Source organism: Zophobas morio, unplaced genomic scaffold (assembly GCF_036711695.1).
Source record: "Zophobas morio isolate AGI-343-1 ecotype UQ-CSIRO unplaced genomic scaffold, CSIRO_AGI_Zmor_V1 ptg000030l, whole genome shotgun sequence".
Classification (NCBI taxonomy): Eukaryota; Metazoa; Arthropoda; class Insecta; order Coleoptera; family Tenebrionidae; genus Zophobas; species Zophobas morio.
The window spans coordinates 7063521-7077075 of record NW_026972135.1 but is presented as its reverse complement, the minus strand read 5'-3'; the positions used below and the strand labels follow the sequence as shown (position 1 = coordinate 7077075).

At 34.8% G+C, this 13555-nt stretch overlaps 3 protein-coding genes across 5 annotated transcripts; all 3 read left to right on the top strand.

The window, feature by feature from the left end:
• Nucleotides 1-2198: 2198 nt before the first annotated feature.
• On the top strand, nucleotides 2199-4053 carry LOC135139019 (solute carrier family 25 member 3-like). Of its 2 annotated transcripts, none has more exons than XM_064069085.1 (4): nucleotides 2199-2278; nucleotides 2656-2894; nucleotides 2947-3743; nucleotides 3795-4053. In XM_064069085.1, exons 2-4 carry the CDS (start codon nucleotides 2687-2689, stop codon nucleotides 3876-3878), a joined length of 1089 nt encoding a protein of 362 aa, XP_063925155.1. In that variant the 5' UTR covers nucleotides 2199-2278; nucleotides 2656-2686; the 3' UTR covers nucleotides 3879-4053. The 2 variants fall into 2 exon arrangements, with proteins under 2 accessions (XP_063925155.1, XP_063925156.1); XM_064069086.1 differs by having other exon boundaries at nucleotides 2207-2278; nucleotides 2664-2894.
• Nucleotides 4054-4177: 124 nt separating this feature from the next.
• On the top strand, nucleotides 4178-10229 carry LOC135139022 (U6 snRNA-associated Sm-like protein LSm8). The gene is made up of 4 exons (XM_064069088.1): nucleotides 4178-4396; nucleotides 4460-4500; nucleotides 4548-4675; nucleotides 10117-10229. The coding sequence occupies exons 1-4, from the start codon at nucleotides 4366-4368 to the stop codon at nucleotides 10205-10207; spliced, it is 291 nt and encodes a 96-aa protein (XP_063925158.1). The 5' UTR covers nucleotides 4178-4365; the 3' UTR covers nucleotides 10208-10229.
• Nucleotides 10189-12134, top strand: LOC135139017 (uncharacterized). Of its 2 annotated transcripts, none has more exons than XM_064069083.1 (7): nucleotides 10189-10565; nucleotides 10618-10779; nucleotides 10911-11246; nucleotides 11305-11508; nucleotides 11558-11665; nucleotides 11721-11961; nucleotides 12012-12134. In XM_064069083.1, exons 1-7 carry the CDS (start codon nucleotides 10253-10255, stop codon nucleotides 12082-12084), a joined length of 1437 nt encoding a protein of 478 aa, XP_063925153.1. In that variant the 5' UTR covers nucleotides 10189-10252; the 3' UTR covers nucleotides 12085-12134. The 2 variants fall into 2 exon arrangements, with proteins under 2 accessions (XP_063925153.1, XP_063925151.1); XM_064069081.1 differs by having other exon boundaries at nucleotides 10830-11246.
• The last annotated feature ends 1421 nt before the right edge of the window (nucleotides 12135-13555 follow it).

Sequence of the window (13555 nt, the reverse complement as noted above, 5' to 3'; positions counted from 1 at the left end):
TTAAGTTTCTTGTTGTGAAAAGATGGCTATATATGTTAAGAAAAAAAAAAGGAAAAATCTAAGCCCCGCCCACCCGCCCTATCTCAATTCTGATGATTTTTTTATTCATCATAAGCCGAGGGGCGGAGCTTAATTGTAAAATCCTTATTTTTCTACGAGAAATTACCATATGAAATATGTTCTTAAAACTAGGTTTATTAATCAAAAAAGAAAACCAAAACAGAAGCCCCACCCATCCATCTCGATCTTAATTGAGATGAATTTTTCATTCGTTGTCAGACCGAGGGGCGGAGCGTAATTGCAAAATCGATATTTCCCTATACAAATTTACCATTTTAAACATGTTTTTAAGATATTTGAGTAATCACTGGAATTGGGTGGATGGGCGGAGCTATTGCTTGCTTATAAAACTCTGTAAGAAAAAGTTAAACTTAGCCCCACCCACCCACCCACCCATTTTCTTCTTGTTTTTTTTTCTGAAATAAAAAATAAATCTTATAGCGAATAGTATACCAAAAAAAAAACGATATAATATCTCACCAACCCACCCTCCCTTCATCTGTGGAATGAAGAGGGGGTAGGTGGACGGGGCTATTGCTTACTTATAAAAAAATGTAGCACAAAGTTAAACTTGGCCCCGCCCATCCACCCGTTCTGTCATCTTGTTTCTTCTTAAATAACTCTTATAGCAAATAGTATATTATGTTTTGCTTTTTTTCTTAATATACGTAGTCGTCTTTTTAGAACAAGAACTTAAAACGTGTTTAAAATGGTAAATTGTTGTAGACAAATATGGATTTTGCAATTAAGCCCCGCCCCTCGATCTGACAACGAATGAAAAATTCATCACAATTGAGGATTGAGATGGGGGCGGGTATGGGTGGGGCCTAATCTTTGGCTTTATTTTTGTCTCAATACACAGACTATTCTTTGAACAACACGATGCTCACAAACATGGTTTTAATTTCTCGTAGAGAAATAAGGATTTTGCAGTTAAGTTCCGCCTTCTTGACTCACGACGAATAAAAAAAATCATCACAATTGAGATTCGGGTGGGTGGGTGGGGCCACATTTTGCCCTTTTTTCTTAATATGTGTAGACTTAGTTCGACAACAAGAAGTCTAAAATGGTAAATTTTTCTAGCAATCAACTTAAATCTTCAAACAATTTTCAGCACTAAAAGCAACGTCAGCAGAAATAATAGCTGCAACGGGAACTTCAACGTCAACAGCAAGTTTGTAAATCTCACTTTAAGCACCAAAATAAATTGCTCATTTGTTTATTCTTTTGTATAAGTACCTAACTCTAATAATATTAATGCACTGATAAATCACAAGCATAAATTCATACTACATATTTTGATTATTTAAGACACAATTTATTTAAAAATTTTGAAATAACAAGCTAGACTTTTAATAAAGAGTAAATTATACTGTAAATATTTCTTGCGATCTTCATGTGCCTAAAAAAGTTGTCGATTTTCCTCTAAAGTCGCGATCTTTTCTATAGAACCACTCCCTAGTGTAAATTTTCAAAATTTGTTTGGTGTAAGTGACCTTGACGGGTTTCTGGGGGAAAACATATGTGTCAAAAATTTGACAGGTTAGATGGCCCCATTGTCAATGTAGATATTTTATTTTAATAAATAGATGAACAGAACATACAGTCTGCACGGGATACAGTGCGGCATAGCTGAGGGCAACCGAAACATTCGTGTTGTGCTAGTTTCGATTGCCATGTCAACTACCGCTACCAACCGCGTTCGGCGTAAAGTACTAGGTGACAGGGCTACCAACTTGACTTTTTATTGAGTGGTTCCGTAGAAATGACCGCTACTGTAGATAATGCTTTTTTGGGAGTCGATATAGTATCATTTCTTCTGGAAGAAAATGAAAAATTAGTAACATTGTATTTGAATCAACAAGTATCTCTTGCTTTTGGAACGATTGATATACTAGTTATATTCGAACTATTTATGAGCATAGGCAACCAGTATTTCAAATAAAAGTAACATATCCGATGAACTTCAATTGCTTTGTATTTTACCATTTAACGTTTTCCGCCCTTAAAATAGTGGCGAAAATGTTAAGTTTGCATTATTAACAATACCAACAACATGAAGAAAAATTGCATTTGACCTTTATTCTGTGACATGACATTATGCAACGATCACGTGACCTTGATCAATGACCACGTGCACTTGCGCAATGCAGCGCCACTTAACCAGCTGCGGCCAACGCGAAAACCACCTTCACGGGGTTACAGCCATTGTTGCCAGGTAAGCTACAAATTTTTTCAAAAATTGAACCACAAACCTTTCTAAATTAACAAATTCTGTGACTTAATAACCCGTCTTTTCGATTACCGCCACCTTGATTAATAAAACGCAATTTCTATATCATATTCCGAATTTTCTCGCTTATGTAACCCGCATGAACTTGAACCATTTCGCGAATTTTCACGGTTGATTAACGCCCTAATTTCCATTTACCGTACGCTCGCTAAAGCCCTTTTTGTGTAATTTTTGGTTATGTAACGTAAATCGATCACTTATCAAGTGATCCCACATACGTCAAAAAGTGTGGTTATGTCTTCGGAAATTTTGCGCAATTTTTGACAAGTATGTTCCTTCGTCCAAATTTATTTATATTGTAGAGTTTCAGAGCCGTACCGGTGACGATTTGCAATGTTCTCATCGCTGTTTTCGCGGGCCATGTGCCAGAACAACGCCCCTGCCACCAGCCAGAATGAAGCCCCACAGCAGATGGGTCTGGTTAAATCGCTAGTCGCTGGACGGACCATCGCAGCCGCCGCCGCCAACGTCGGGGGTACTGCAGAGGGCTACAGCTGCGAGTTCGGCTCGCCTCACTACTTTGCGCTCTGTGGACTTGGAGGTCTTGAATCCATACTTGTTCGAAGTACTAGGGCTTCATTGTCGTTTCACAGGTGTCCTGTCATGCGGAATCACACACACAGCCATCGTGCCCCTCGATCTTGTCAAATGCCGCATCCAGGTCGACCCCGCCAAGTACAAAAACGTTTTCCACGGCTTCAAAGTGACCATGGCGGAAGGCGGCGTCCGAAGTCTGGGTCTCGGCTGGGCCCCCACCTTCTTCGGCTACTCAGCTCAGGGTCTTTGCAAATTCGGTTTCTATGAAGTCTTCAAAGTCCTGTACACTGACATCATCGGCGAAGAGGCCGCTTTCTTGTACCGGACCTCGTTGTATCTGGCCGCCAGTGCTTCCGCCGAGTTCTTCGCGGACATCGCGCTGTCCCCCATGGAGGCCGCCAAGGTCAAAATGCAAACTTCCCCTGGGTACGCCTCGACTCTGCGGGTGGCGTGGCCCAAGATCTACGCCGAAGAGGGCGTTAATGGGTTCTACAAGAGCTTGGTCCCGTTGTGGATGCGACAGATCCCTTACACCATGATGAAGTTCGCCTGCTTTGAGCGAACGGTCGAACTGTTGTACAAGTTTGTCGTGCCGAAGCCACGATCAGAGTGCTCGAAATCTGAACAGTTGGTTGTTACTTTCGCTGCTGGTTACATTGCTGGCGTGTTCTGCGCCATTGTGAGTCACCCCGCCGACACTGTAGTCTCAAAGTTGAACCAGGAGAAGGGTTCAACTGCTTTGGAGGCAGCAAAGAAGTTGGGAATGGCGGGATTGTGGAAGGGCTTGATGCCTAGGATTGTTATGATTGGTACATTGACGGCGTTGCAGTGGTTCATCTATGATGCCTTTAAGGTGAGTTGAGGGTCGAAGTAGGAGAAGGTGGTGATAATGGGAGTGTTTTAGGTCGCCATGCGCATGCCCCGTCCTCCACCTCCAGAAATGCCAGAATCTTTGAAGAAGAGATTACAAGCTGAAGGGAAGTTGTAAAACGTTATTTTAATTTAAATGTAATTTTAATTACTCAGTATTTCCGGCTAGACAAAAACGTGTCGTAAGTTGTTATGTAACATGTTAAAAGTTCTGTTGCTAGACTGTAAATAGAGCTAAAAGATAAGTTATTCTCTTTTAATCACTCTGCGAAATAAACCGACTTTCTGAACTATGTGGTGCTTTGATTACATCGCCCGAAATTGTGGCAAATTTTCAAATCATGGGGATTTTCGTGTTGTGTGTACGCACTGGCTGCTGCGTGCTAACCGTTAATAAATAAATTCAACACACGTGAACTCGTGAACTATTTTTAGCTCACGTTTCGGAATCAAAAACCGAGTCAATACGGTCCTTGACCCTTTTAAAAAAATCTAGGGAATTTTCTTGTCACTAGGGCAACCTTGACGTGCCTTGACAATCGACAGTGCTTTTGGCAGATAACCTCAAAACATAAACAAACGTTTGCGAATTAATTTTGCCTGAAATGGCTTCAGGACTGGATTCTTTTGTAAACCGTATCCTTTTTCGAGCTCTACAACGATAATAAATAAAATCAAGGACCTTAACTTTGTATATAGATACAGTTTCAATTATTACTTCAGATGGGCGCAATTTTATAGTAAGTTTTTAAAGGCGCATTTCGCTTGAAATAACGACGCTTTTTAGGGCACGCTGAAGGGTTTTGATCAGACAATCAACATAATCATTGATGAGTCACATGAGAGGGTCTATTCGACTACTTCTGGCGTCGAACAAGTTATGCTAGGATTACATATAATACGTGGTGACAATGTGTAAGTACTCATCATGCACGAAAGCAAGCGAAGGAATATTGTAATGCAACAATTTTTTTATTGAAGTATCTGTATCAAACTATATATAATTTATTCGATAAAATTTTGAGATGATGTAATTAATTTTTTGGTTTTGATCAAGTGATACATTTTGATTAAAAAGTTACCATAATTACAAAACTTCAAAACGTCTGCAAGATTTCAAAGTATTCAATTTTGCAATTCTTGAATTAAACAATAAAATAAGTTGACCCAGTCATTAATTTTTTTAAGACACTCTGTATAAGCAAATTTAATAAATATTAATCCAGTTATAAATCACAAGTATAGAGTCATCATACTGTTGTTCAACAAAATTTTAAGGTGACGTCATCAATTATACAGTTACTTTAATATAATGTAACAATACTTAATATATTATTTACTAAAATATAAAGTTTTGGAAAAATTAGAAACTCCTAAATAAGACATAAGACGTAGACTTCGAACACGAAAAGAGATAGAAATTTTTCAGTTTTTAATTTTTGTAATTTTTTTTCTAGATTCTAGATTTTTCGATTTCTCTCTTTTTTAATTATTCAAGTTTTCAATTCATAATCGTTTTTTCAATTTTCAATTATTCGTTGTCTCGGATTTTTAATTTTTCCATTTCCCAATTTCTCGAATTTTCAATTTTTTTATTGTTCTGTTCCTCGATTTTTCGATGTATCGATTTCTTAATTTTTCGATTTTTCGATTTTCCAGTTTATGCGATTTTCCGATTTCTCAATTTCTCAAACTTTCGACTTGCCGATTTAACAGTTACAAAATTTTTCGGTTTTTCAATTTTTCTATTGAAGAATCCAAAAAAACAAAATGAAAACAACATAACTTAAAAATTGAAAAATCGAGAAATCGAAATTTATGATTTTTCAATTTTTCGTTTTTTCAGCTTCTCGATTTTGTGCTTTCTCGTGCTCAGTTTTTCTATTTTTCACTTCTTCGATTCGTTGTCTCGAATTTTCATTTTGATATTTCAGTACCTCGACTTTTCGATTTCTTAATTTTTCGACTATTCGATTTTTCAACTTTTTAGTTTTTCGATTTTTCTACCTTTAGACTTTCGGATTCTCGAATTTTCAATTTTTCGGTATTTCAGTTTCTCAATTTTTTGATTTTTCGATTTTTCAAAAAGTCGAAAATTTAAGAGAGTAAAAAATCGAGAAATTGAAATTTGTGATTTTTCAATTTCCTGATTCTTCATTTATATGTCTTCCGATTTTTTTATTTTAACATTTCCCAAATTTTCGATTATATGTACAAATTTTCGATGTTTCGATTTGCAGATCTTTCAGTTACTCCAACTTTCAATTTTTCGATTTTTCAAATTTTCAATTTTTTGATATTTCATTTTTTCTTCGATTTATCGATTTATTAATTCTTCGACTTTCGATCTTTCCACTTTTCAGGTTTTCGATTTTTCAATTTTTAGATTCCTCAATTTAGTCGCTGTTTCAATTTCTTAATTTTTCTTTTCTAGCTTTTCGATTATACAAATTTTCGTTTTTTCAATTTTCAGATCTCTCAATTTCTCGAATTTAAAATTTGTTGATATTTCATTTCCTCGATTTATCGATTTCTTAATTTTTGGACCATTCGATCTTTCAACTTTTCAAATTTTCGATTTTGTCTTTATTGGCCTCGACTTTTCGATTTCTCAAATTTCCAATTATTCAGATTTTAGATTTTTAAATTTTTCGATTTTTCACGTTTTAGTTTTTTTTTTTTAGAGATACAAAAATCAATCGTCGAAAAATAGAAGATCCAGAAATTGAAAAATGGAGAAATTGAATTTGCGATTTTTCAATTTTTAACTTTTGTGATTTTTCTGTCTCTGGATTTTCCGATTTTTCGACTTTACTATTTTAATTTTTGTCTTTCAATGCCTCCATTTTTCTATTTTTCGTTTTTCGATTTCTCCGTTTCAATTATTCAAATTTTCAATTCATGGCTTTTTCATTTTTCAATTATTCGTTATCTGGGATTTTTAATTTTTCCATTTCCCAATTTTTCGATTAATAAAAATTTTCGATTTTTCAATTTTGAGTCCTTTCAATTTCTCGAATTTTCAATTTTTTGATTTTTCGATTTTCCAATTTATACGGCTTTCCGATTTCTTAATTTCTCAAACTTTCGACTTGTCGATTTCACAATTTCAAAATTTTTCGGTTTTTCGATTTTTCTGTTGAAGAATCCAAAAAAAAATCAGAAAATGGAAAACAGCAAAAATTAAAAATTGAAAAACCGAGAAATTAAAATTTGTGATTTTCCAATTTTTCGATTTTTCAACTTCTCGATTGTGGGCTTTCTCGAGCTAAATTTTTCTATTTTTCAGTTCTTCGATTCGTTGTCTCGAATTTTCATTTTTGATATTTCAGTTCCTCGACTTTTCGATTTCTTAATTTTTCGACTATTCGATTTTTCAACTTTTCAGTTTTTCGATTTTTCTACTTTTAGATTTTCGGATTCTCGAATTTTCAGTTTTTCGATATTTCAGTTTCTCAGTTTTTTGATTTCTCGGTTTTTCGATTTTTCAAAAAGTCGAAAATTCAAGAGAGTGAAAAATCGAGAAGTCAGAAAATGCAAACATCCGGAAATTAGAAAATCCCAAAACCTAAAAATTGAAAAATCGAGAAATTGAAATTTGTGATTGTTCAATTTCCTGATTCTTAATTTATATGTGTTCCGATTTTTTAATTTTCCCATTTCTCAAATTTTTGATTATACATATGTACAAATGTTCAATGTTTCAACTTGTAGATCTTTCAGTTTCTCGAATTTTCAATTTTTCGATTTTTCAACTTCTCGATTTTGGTCTTTCACGTCCTTGGTTTTTCGATTTTTCACTTCTTCGATTCGCTGTTTCAATTTTTTAATTTTTCCATTTTCCAGCTTTTCGATTACACAAATTTAGATTTTTCAATTTCCAAATCTCAATTTCTCGAATTTTAAATTTTTTGATTTTTCATTTCTTCGATTTATCGATTTCTTAATTCTTGGACTATTCGATCTTTCAACTTTTCAGTTGTTCGATTTTCCAATTTTTCAACTTTCCGATTTCTCGATTTTTCAAATTTTCGTTTTTGTCTTTCTCGGCCTCTAGATTTCTCAAATTTTCAATTATTCAGAATTTTAGATTTTGAAATTTTTCGATTTTTCACATTTTAGTTTTTTTTTAGAGATACAAAAATCGATCATCGAAAAATAGAAGAATCCAGAAACTGAAAAACCGGAAAACCTAAAACTTGAAAAATCGAGAAATTGAAATTTCCGATTTTTCAATTTTTAGCTTTTGTGATTTTTCAGTCTCTGGATTTTCCGATTTTTCGACTTTTCTATTTATGTTTTTCTCTCCCCCAATGTTTCTATTTTTCATTTTTCGATTTCTCTCTTTTTTAATTATTCAAATTTTCTATTCATGGCTTTTTCACTTTTCAATTATCCGTTGTCTCCCATTTTTCTATTTTTCATTTTTCGATTTCTCTCTTTTTTAATTATTCAAATTTTCAATTCATGGCTTTTTCACTTTTCAATTATCCGTTGTCTCGGGTTTTTAATTTTTCCATTTCCCAATTTTTCGATTATACAAATTTTCGATTTTTCAATTTTTAGACCTTTCAAATTCTCGAATTTTTATTTTTTTATTGTTCTATTCCCGGATTTTTCGATTTATCGATTTCTTAATTTTTCGATCTTTCATTTTTTTTTGTGTTTTCTGATTTTTCGATTTTCCAAATTATGCGACTTTCCGATTTCTCAATTTCTCAAACTTTCGACTTGTCGATTTCAGAATTTCTAAATTTTTCGGTTTTTCGATTTTTCTATTGAAGAATCCAAAAAACCAGAAAATGGAAAACAGCAAATTTTAAAAATTGAGAAATGGAAATTTGTGATTTTTCAGTTTTTCGATTTTTCAACTTCTCGATTTTGGTCTTTCTGGTCCTCAGTTTTTCCATTTTTCACTTCTTCGATTCGCTGTTTCAATTTTTTAATTTTTCCATTTTCCAGCTTTTCGATTACACAAATTTCGATTTTTCAATTTTCAACTCTCTCAATTTTTCGAATTTTAAATTTTTTGATTCTTCATTTCCTCGATTTATCGATTTATTAACTCTTGAACTATTCGATCTTCAGTTTTTCGATTTTCCAATTTTTCCACTTTCCGGTTTCTTGATTTTTCAAATTTTCGTTTTTGTCTTTCTCGGCCTCCACTTTTCGATTTCTCAAATTTCCACTTATTCAGAATTTTAGATTTTGAAATGTTTCGATTTTTCACATTTTAGATTTTTTTAACTTTTGTGATTTTTCAGTCTCTGGATTTTCCGACTTTTCTATTTTGTTTTTGTCTCCGCCCATTTTTCTATTTTTCATTTTTCGATTTCTCTCTTTTTCATTTATTTAAATTTTCAATTCATGGCCTTTTCACTTTTCATTTATCCGTTGTTTTGGGTTTTTAATTTTTCCATTTTCCAATTTTTCGATTATACAAATTTTCGATTTTTCAATTTTTAGAAATTTCAGTTTCTCGAATTTTCAGTGTTTTGATTGTTGTTTCTCGATTTTTCTATTATTCGATTTCCTAATTTTTCGATTATTTGTTCTTTCAACTTTTCAGTTTTCTGATTTTTCGGTTCATCGATTTTTGAATTTTCCAATTTTTCGATTCGTCGATTTCACAATTTCTAAATTTTTCGATTTTTATATTTCACAATCTTTCAAAAAATGGAAAAATCAACTTCTCGATTTTGGGCTTTCTCGTCCTCAATTTTTCGATTTTTCACTTTTTAGATTCTCTGTTTGAGTTTTTTAATTTTTCCATTTTCCAACTTTTCCATTATACAAATTTTCAATTTTTCAAGGAGAAAGGAAATGGGCGGGGCTAAATTTAGCTTTTTATAGTTTTATGAGCAAGCAGTAGCCGCGCTCACCCACCCCTTCTTCGTTCCAGTGACTACTCGTAATATGTATTGTTCAGTCCTATCTTAGCAAGTTTTAGCCCCACCCTGTTCTCATTCTAACGATTTTATCTCTCTTCAATTGAGATCCATCTGTCATTCGGGCTAGATAAAATGAATCACTGAAATGGAGGCGGGGCGGGTGGGCGGGTGAATTATATGTTCTTTTGTAAAGTGAGAACAGGTAATAGAACGCAGGCTGGGAAAAAAGCGTTGATCGTAATTTGTTGTTATACTACTTATTTGGTATAACATTTATTTCTTATTTCTGAAGAAAAAATGAGAGAACGGGTGGGTGGGCGGGGCTAAATTTAACTTTTTCTCCAGAATCTTTTATAAGAAAACAATAGCTCCGTCCACCCGCCCTCTATTTAACATGTTCTAAAAACATCCTGAACGATAATTATAATAAATTTTCTCCATTTGCCCTAAAAAATTAAATTTCAGGGCCATCGTGGGACTCATAGACGACGAACTAGACAATCGACTCAACCTAGCGAATATCAAAGCCGAACCTCTGAACTCTGTAGTTCATTAAAATAAAATCTAGTGACTTTTCACCCGTTTTTTATTTGTCATTTACATGCCATTTATGATCTTCTTCCTCCTTGTAACAGTCTCATGTACGAATGAGGCGGCAGATTTGAACGTAGGTACCACACTTTTCACTAAAGCCGACAATTGCAAGGAATGCTGGTCTTCGGAAAGTCTCGCCCTGTTAACTTCTCGTATGATTCTGGAGGACTTGCTCCCAAGCACGTCCATTTTGGTGATCGATTCGAACGAATTCGTGAGCGATTTGGTGGAGTACTTTCGAATGATTCTTGAAACGGTACGACAAGAAACTCATGGTAAAACTAAACACATAACGTTGCTAGCTTTAACAGATCTACTAGGTATAAATTTTAACTTTTGAAACAAGTCTAGTGGTTTAGCGTTTATTTTTAGGGGGTTATTTACATCACGCGGTTCTCCCTATAGCCAAATACGCCTATTACGCCGGACTGATCGATTACGACAGCATGGCCACGTTATTGGGGCTTTTCGACGAACTGAAGTGGTTCCTGAGGACGAACGGGCAAGGATGGGCGAAACCTCTACCTCAAAATAGTAAGTCACGTAGGTACTACAATAGTTGGCTACAGTGTTTGTCCACCCAGTGGAGAATTTCGAAATCCAACGAATCCCTCTGCAACCCATTTCCGATAAGGACCAATGTGCTAATTTAATTTTTGTGGAAGGTAATGCACCCGACGAAAAATCTAGTCGTTGTGACGCCACCATCCCTTTACCCTTTTTCGATTCCATTACTCGCCCTAGCGCTATTGCTCTCCCTACGAAAACTTGCCCTTTGTACAACGTCGAGTCCAACACTTCGAGTTACTTGGTGATGAAGTTCTTCGTCACGTCTTACAAGTGTCTTCAGTGGAAAAACGTCAAGACTGAAAACATGGAGAAGTTTCAGAATGAGTTTTGTCACTGGATCGAGGAACAGATTCTTCCGCGTCTGCAGGATGAGAAGTTCTATTCGGCGTTTGGGGGTGTGTTAAGGGTGAGGAATACTTTGAAAAGACTCGGTAAATACAAACTATAATTAAAAGTAGGTATAGTTGATCCGGAACAAAATTCTCTCAGGTGTCACTCAAAACAACCTGGAGAAACAACTGGACGAATTCCGGCACGCCGCAGATCAAAGTCAAAACGAAAATCTAGCCCCTACAAATAGCCAAATGAGCACATCCTCCATGATTTTGACAGCCGTGTTGATAACAATCTTTGTTTGGTTCCTTCTAGGCACACTCTTCATCTGTTACAAAATGCGACAAACTAAACAAAAAGGTTTTAAGTTTCAACATTGACTTAAATTGATTCAAATAGAGAATTACAGGTACTTGTCCTTGTCCCGAAGGAGGTGATAAAACAACAACCTGTTCGTCTCTAATCTCCAGTAAATACTTCTATCCAGAGAAACCGAAGCTTTGTGTGGAAAATAAAGGTACGTTTACCAGATCCAAAAACAGGCGAATATCATAACTGATTTGGTTGATAAGGAGGTGTTCGTCGTCATGAGATTATTATCAAGGCGTGTCGATGTGACAATGCCAACGACGAAGAAGAGGGTGACGAGACCACCCTGACGCCTGCCAGTGCGGGCATGGCAGACTCTTCGCACACTGATGGTCGTTTGCCGTCCATCACGGAAATGTCTGAACAGTCGACCTCGACGCCTAAACGAGCAAGAGGGAAAAGGTCGCCTGGGGGAAGCACGACCGCGGGTACGAATGATCCAAAGTAGTGTGAGGTGGGTTTTTTGGGGGTTGTAGTTGATGGTTGTTTTTTAGTCGCACTAAGGTGAAGAAGCAGGTGTATGATATGACGGATTCGGAGAGTGAGGAGTCTACGGAGCCGCCGTGAGTGTGAGATGTAGTGGGTTTATATTGTTTTTAATAAAGATGTTTTTACAATGCGTTTTGTATTATTTCGGTGAGGTAGTCACACATGGAAGAAGAGAAAACAGATAAGTACTTAAGCACCTCTTCATTTCACTATACTACATAGTGAAATATTGAAGAACTGTCTTTTGTTAATTCAATTGTAGCTATAATAAAAATTAAGAGATCCTTTTGGGTTTTCTAATGAATTGCAAAACTGTTTGTGGCGAAACAAATTTTTGTGTTGGCAATTCTGAAATATGTATCGTCAGCAAAAATGTTAGCATCTGATTAGTTAGCAGTGGTTAATTTTGACATGAGTTATTCTCTTATCAAAGTCCTGACTTGGGGACTTTACTTGTCTATAACAAGTGTGATCACAGAAAATGTGATGAGAAATTAGCAACTACTAGCTCAGTGTCCTAATTTTCAATTCAAAATAGTCACTGGGTATATAATATTTATGTAATATAATTAATTAATTAATTCTAATCATATAATTTCTTAAATAAATTGCACAATCAGCATAAAAAATTATAAAATTGTGCGTAATTAAAAATCAAGCTGTGTATTGTTGGTCATCTACATTACCATATCTCTTTATATGGCAGCTCAAGTTTATTATTATTTAATTAATTAATTGGTTAAAATTGCAGGATCGTTTTGTATTTTCTTTCTAGTTATTTTTTTTTGACATTTATTAATTATTCTAGTATGTTATACTCGCACGTTTTCCCGCATCGTTAGAGCCCCATCACAAAAGATTACGAGTGGAGCACGCAACAGTTTGCTCGAAGTGCTCGAAGTTCAAACAGTGTTAAATTAGTGAATAGTTACGAAGATGTAGAAAATGTAGATAGACGTATCAAATTCGGTTTAAGCCATTTAAGCTGTCAAAGTGTTCTCTAAAGTCTCATCCGTAATATTTTTCACAAGATTTTCTGTTGTATATATATATATATATATATATACCTATGTATCTACCAAGTTGTTATGTACTTATTACAAGACGGAGGTAAGTGATATTTTGTTTATTTTAATTAATTTCGCACTAAACCAAAGAGGGTATTTGTGGATCGTTCGAGTTTCATCGAGTATTTCGCTTTTATTGTGTCATAGGTTAAGGGCTATTAATTGCGTCGCATATATTTCAAACAACAATTATTTATTTCACTCATTTTACAGTCCTTGTTTCAGTTTGTGAAAGTAAAACAGATTTCAGTAATTTGTTGGAATTTATTTTCGTATATATAACATCTAAAAAGAAATGAACCAAAAGCGTTGTTTTCAGCAGACATGATTAGTTTTTGGAGTGGATGAATAAGTATAATTGACTTATTAATGTTCTGAAATCATTAAATAAGTGTTGTTAAATTTCTCAGCATTCATTTGAAGGAGTTCTTATAAGTTTTCCCGCATTTTTGGCACCGTTAGAAACGTCTCATCATAAAACG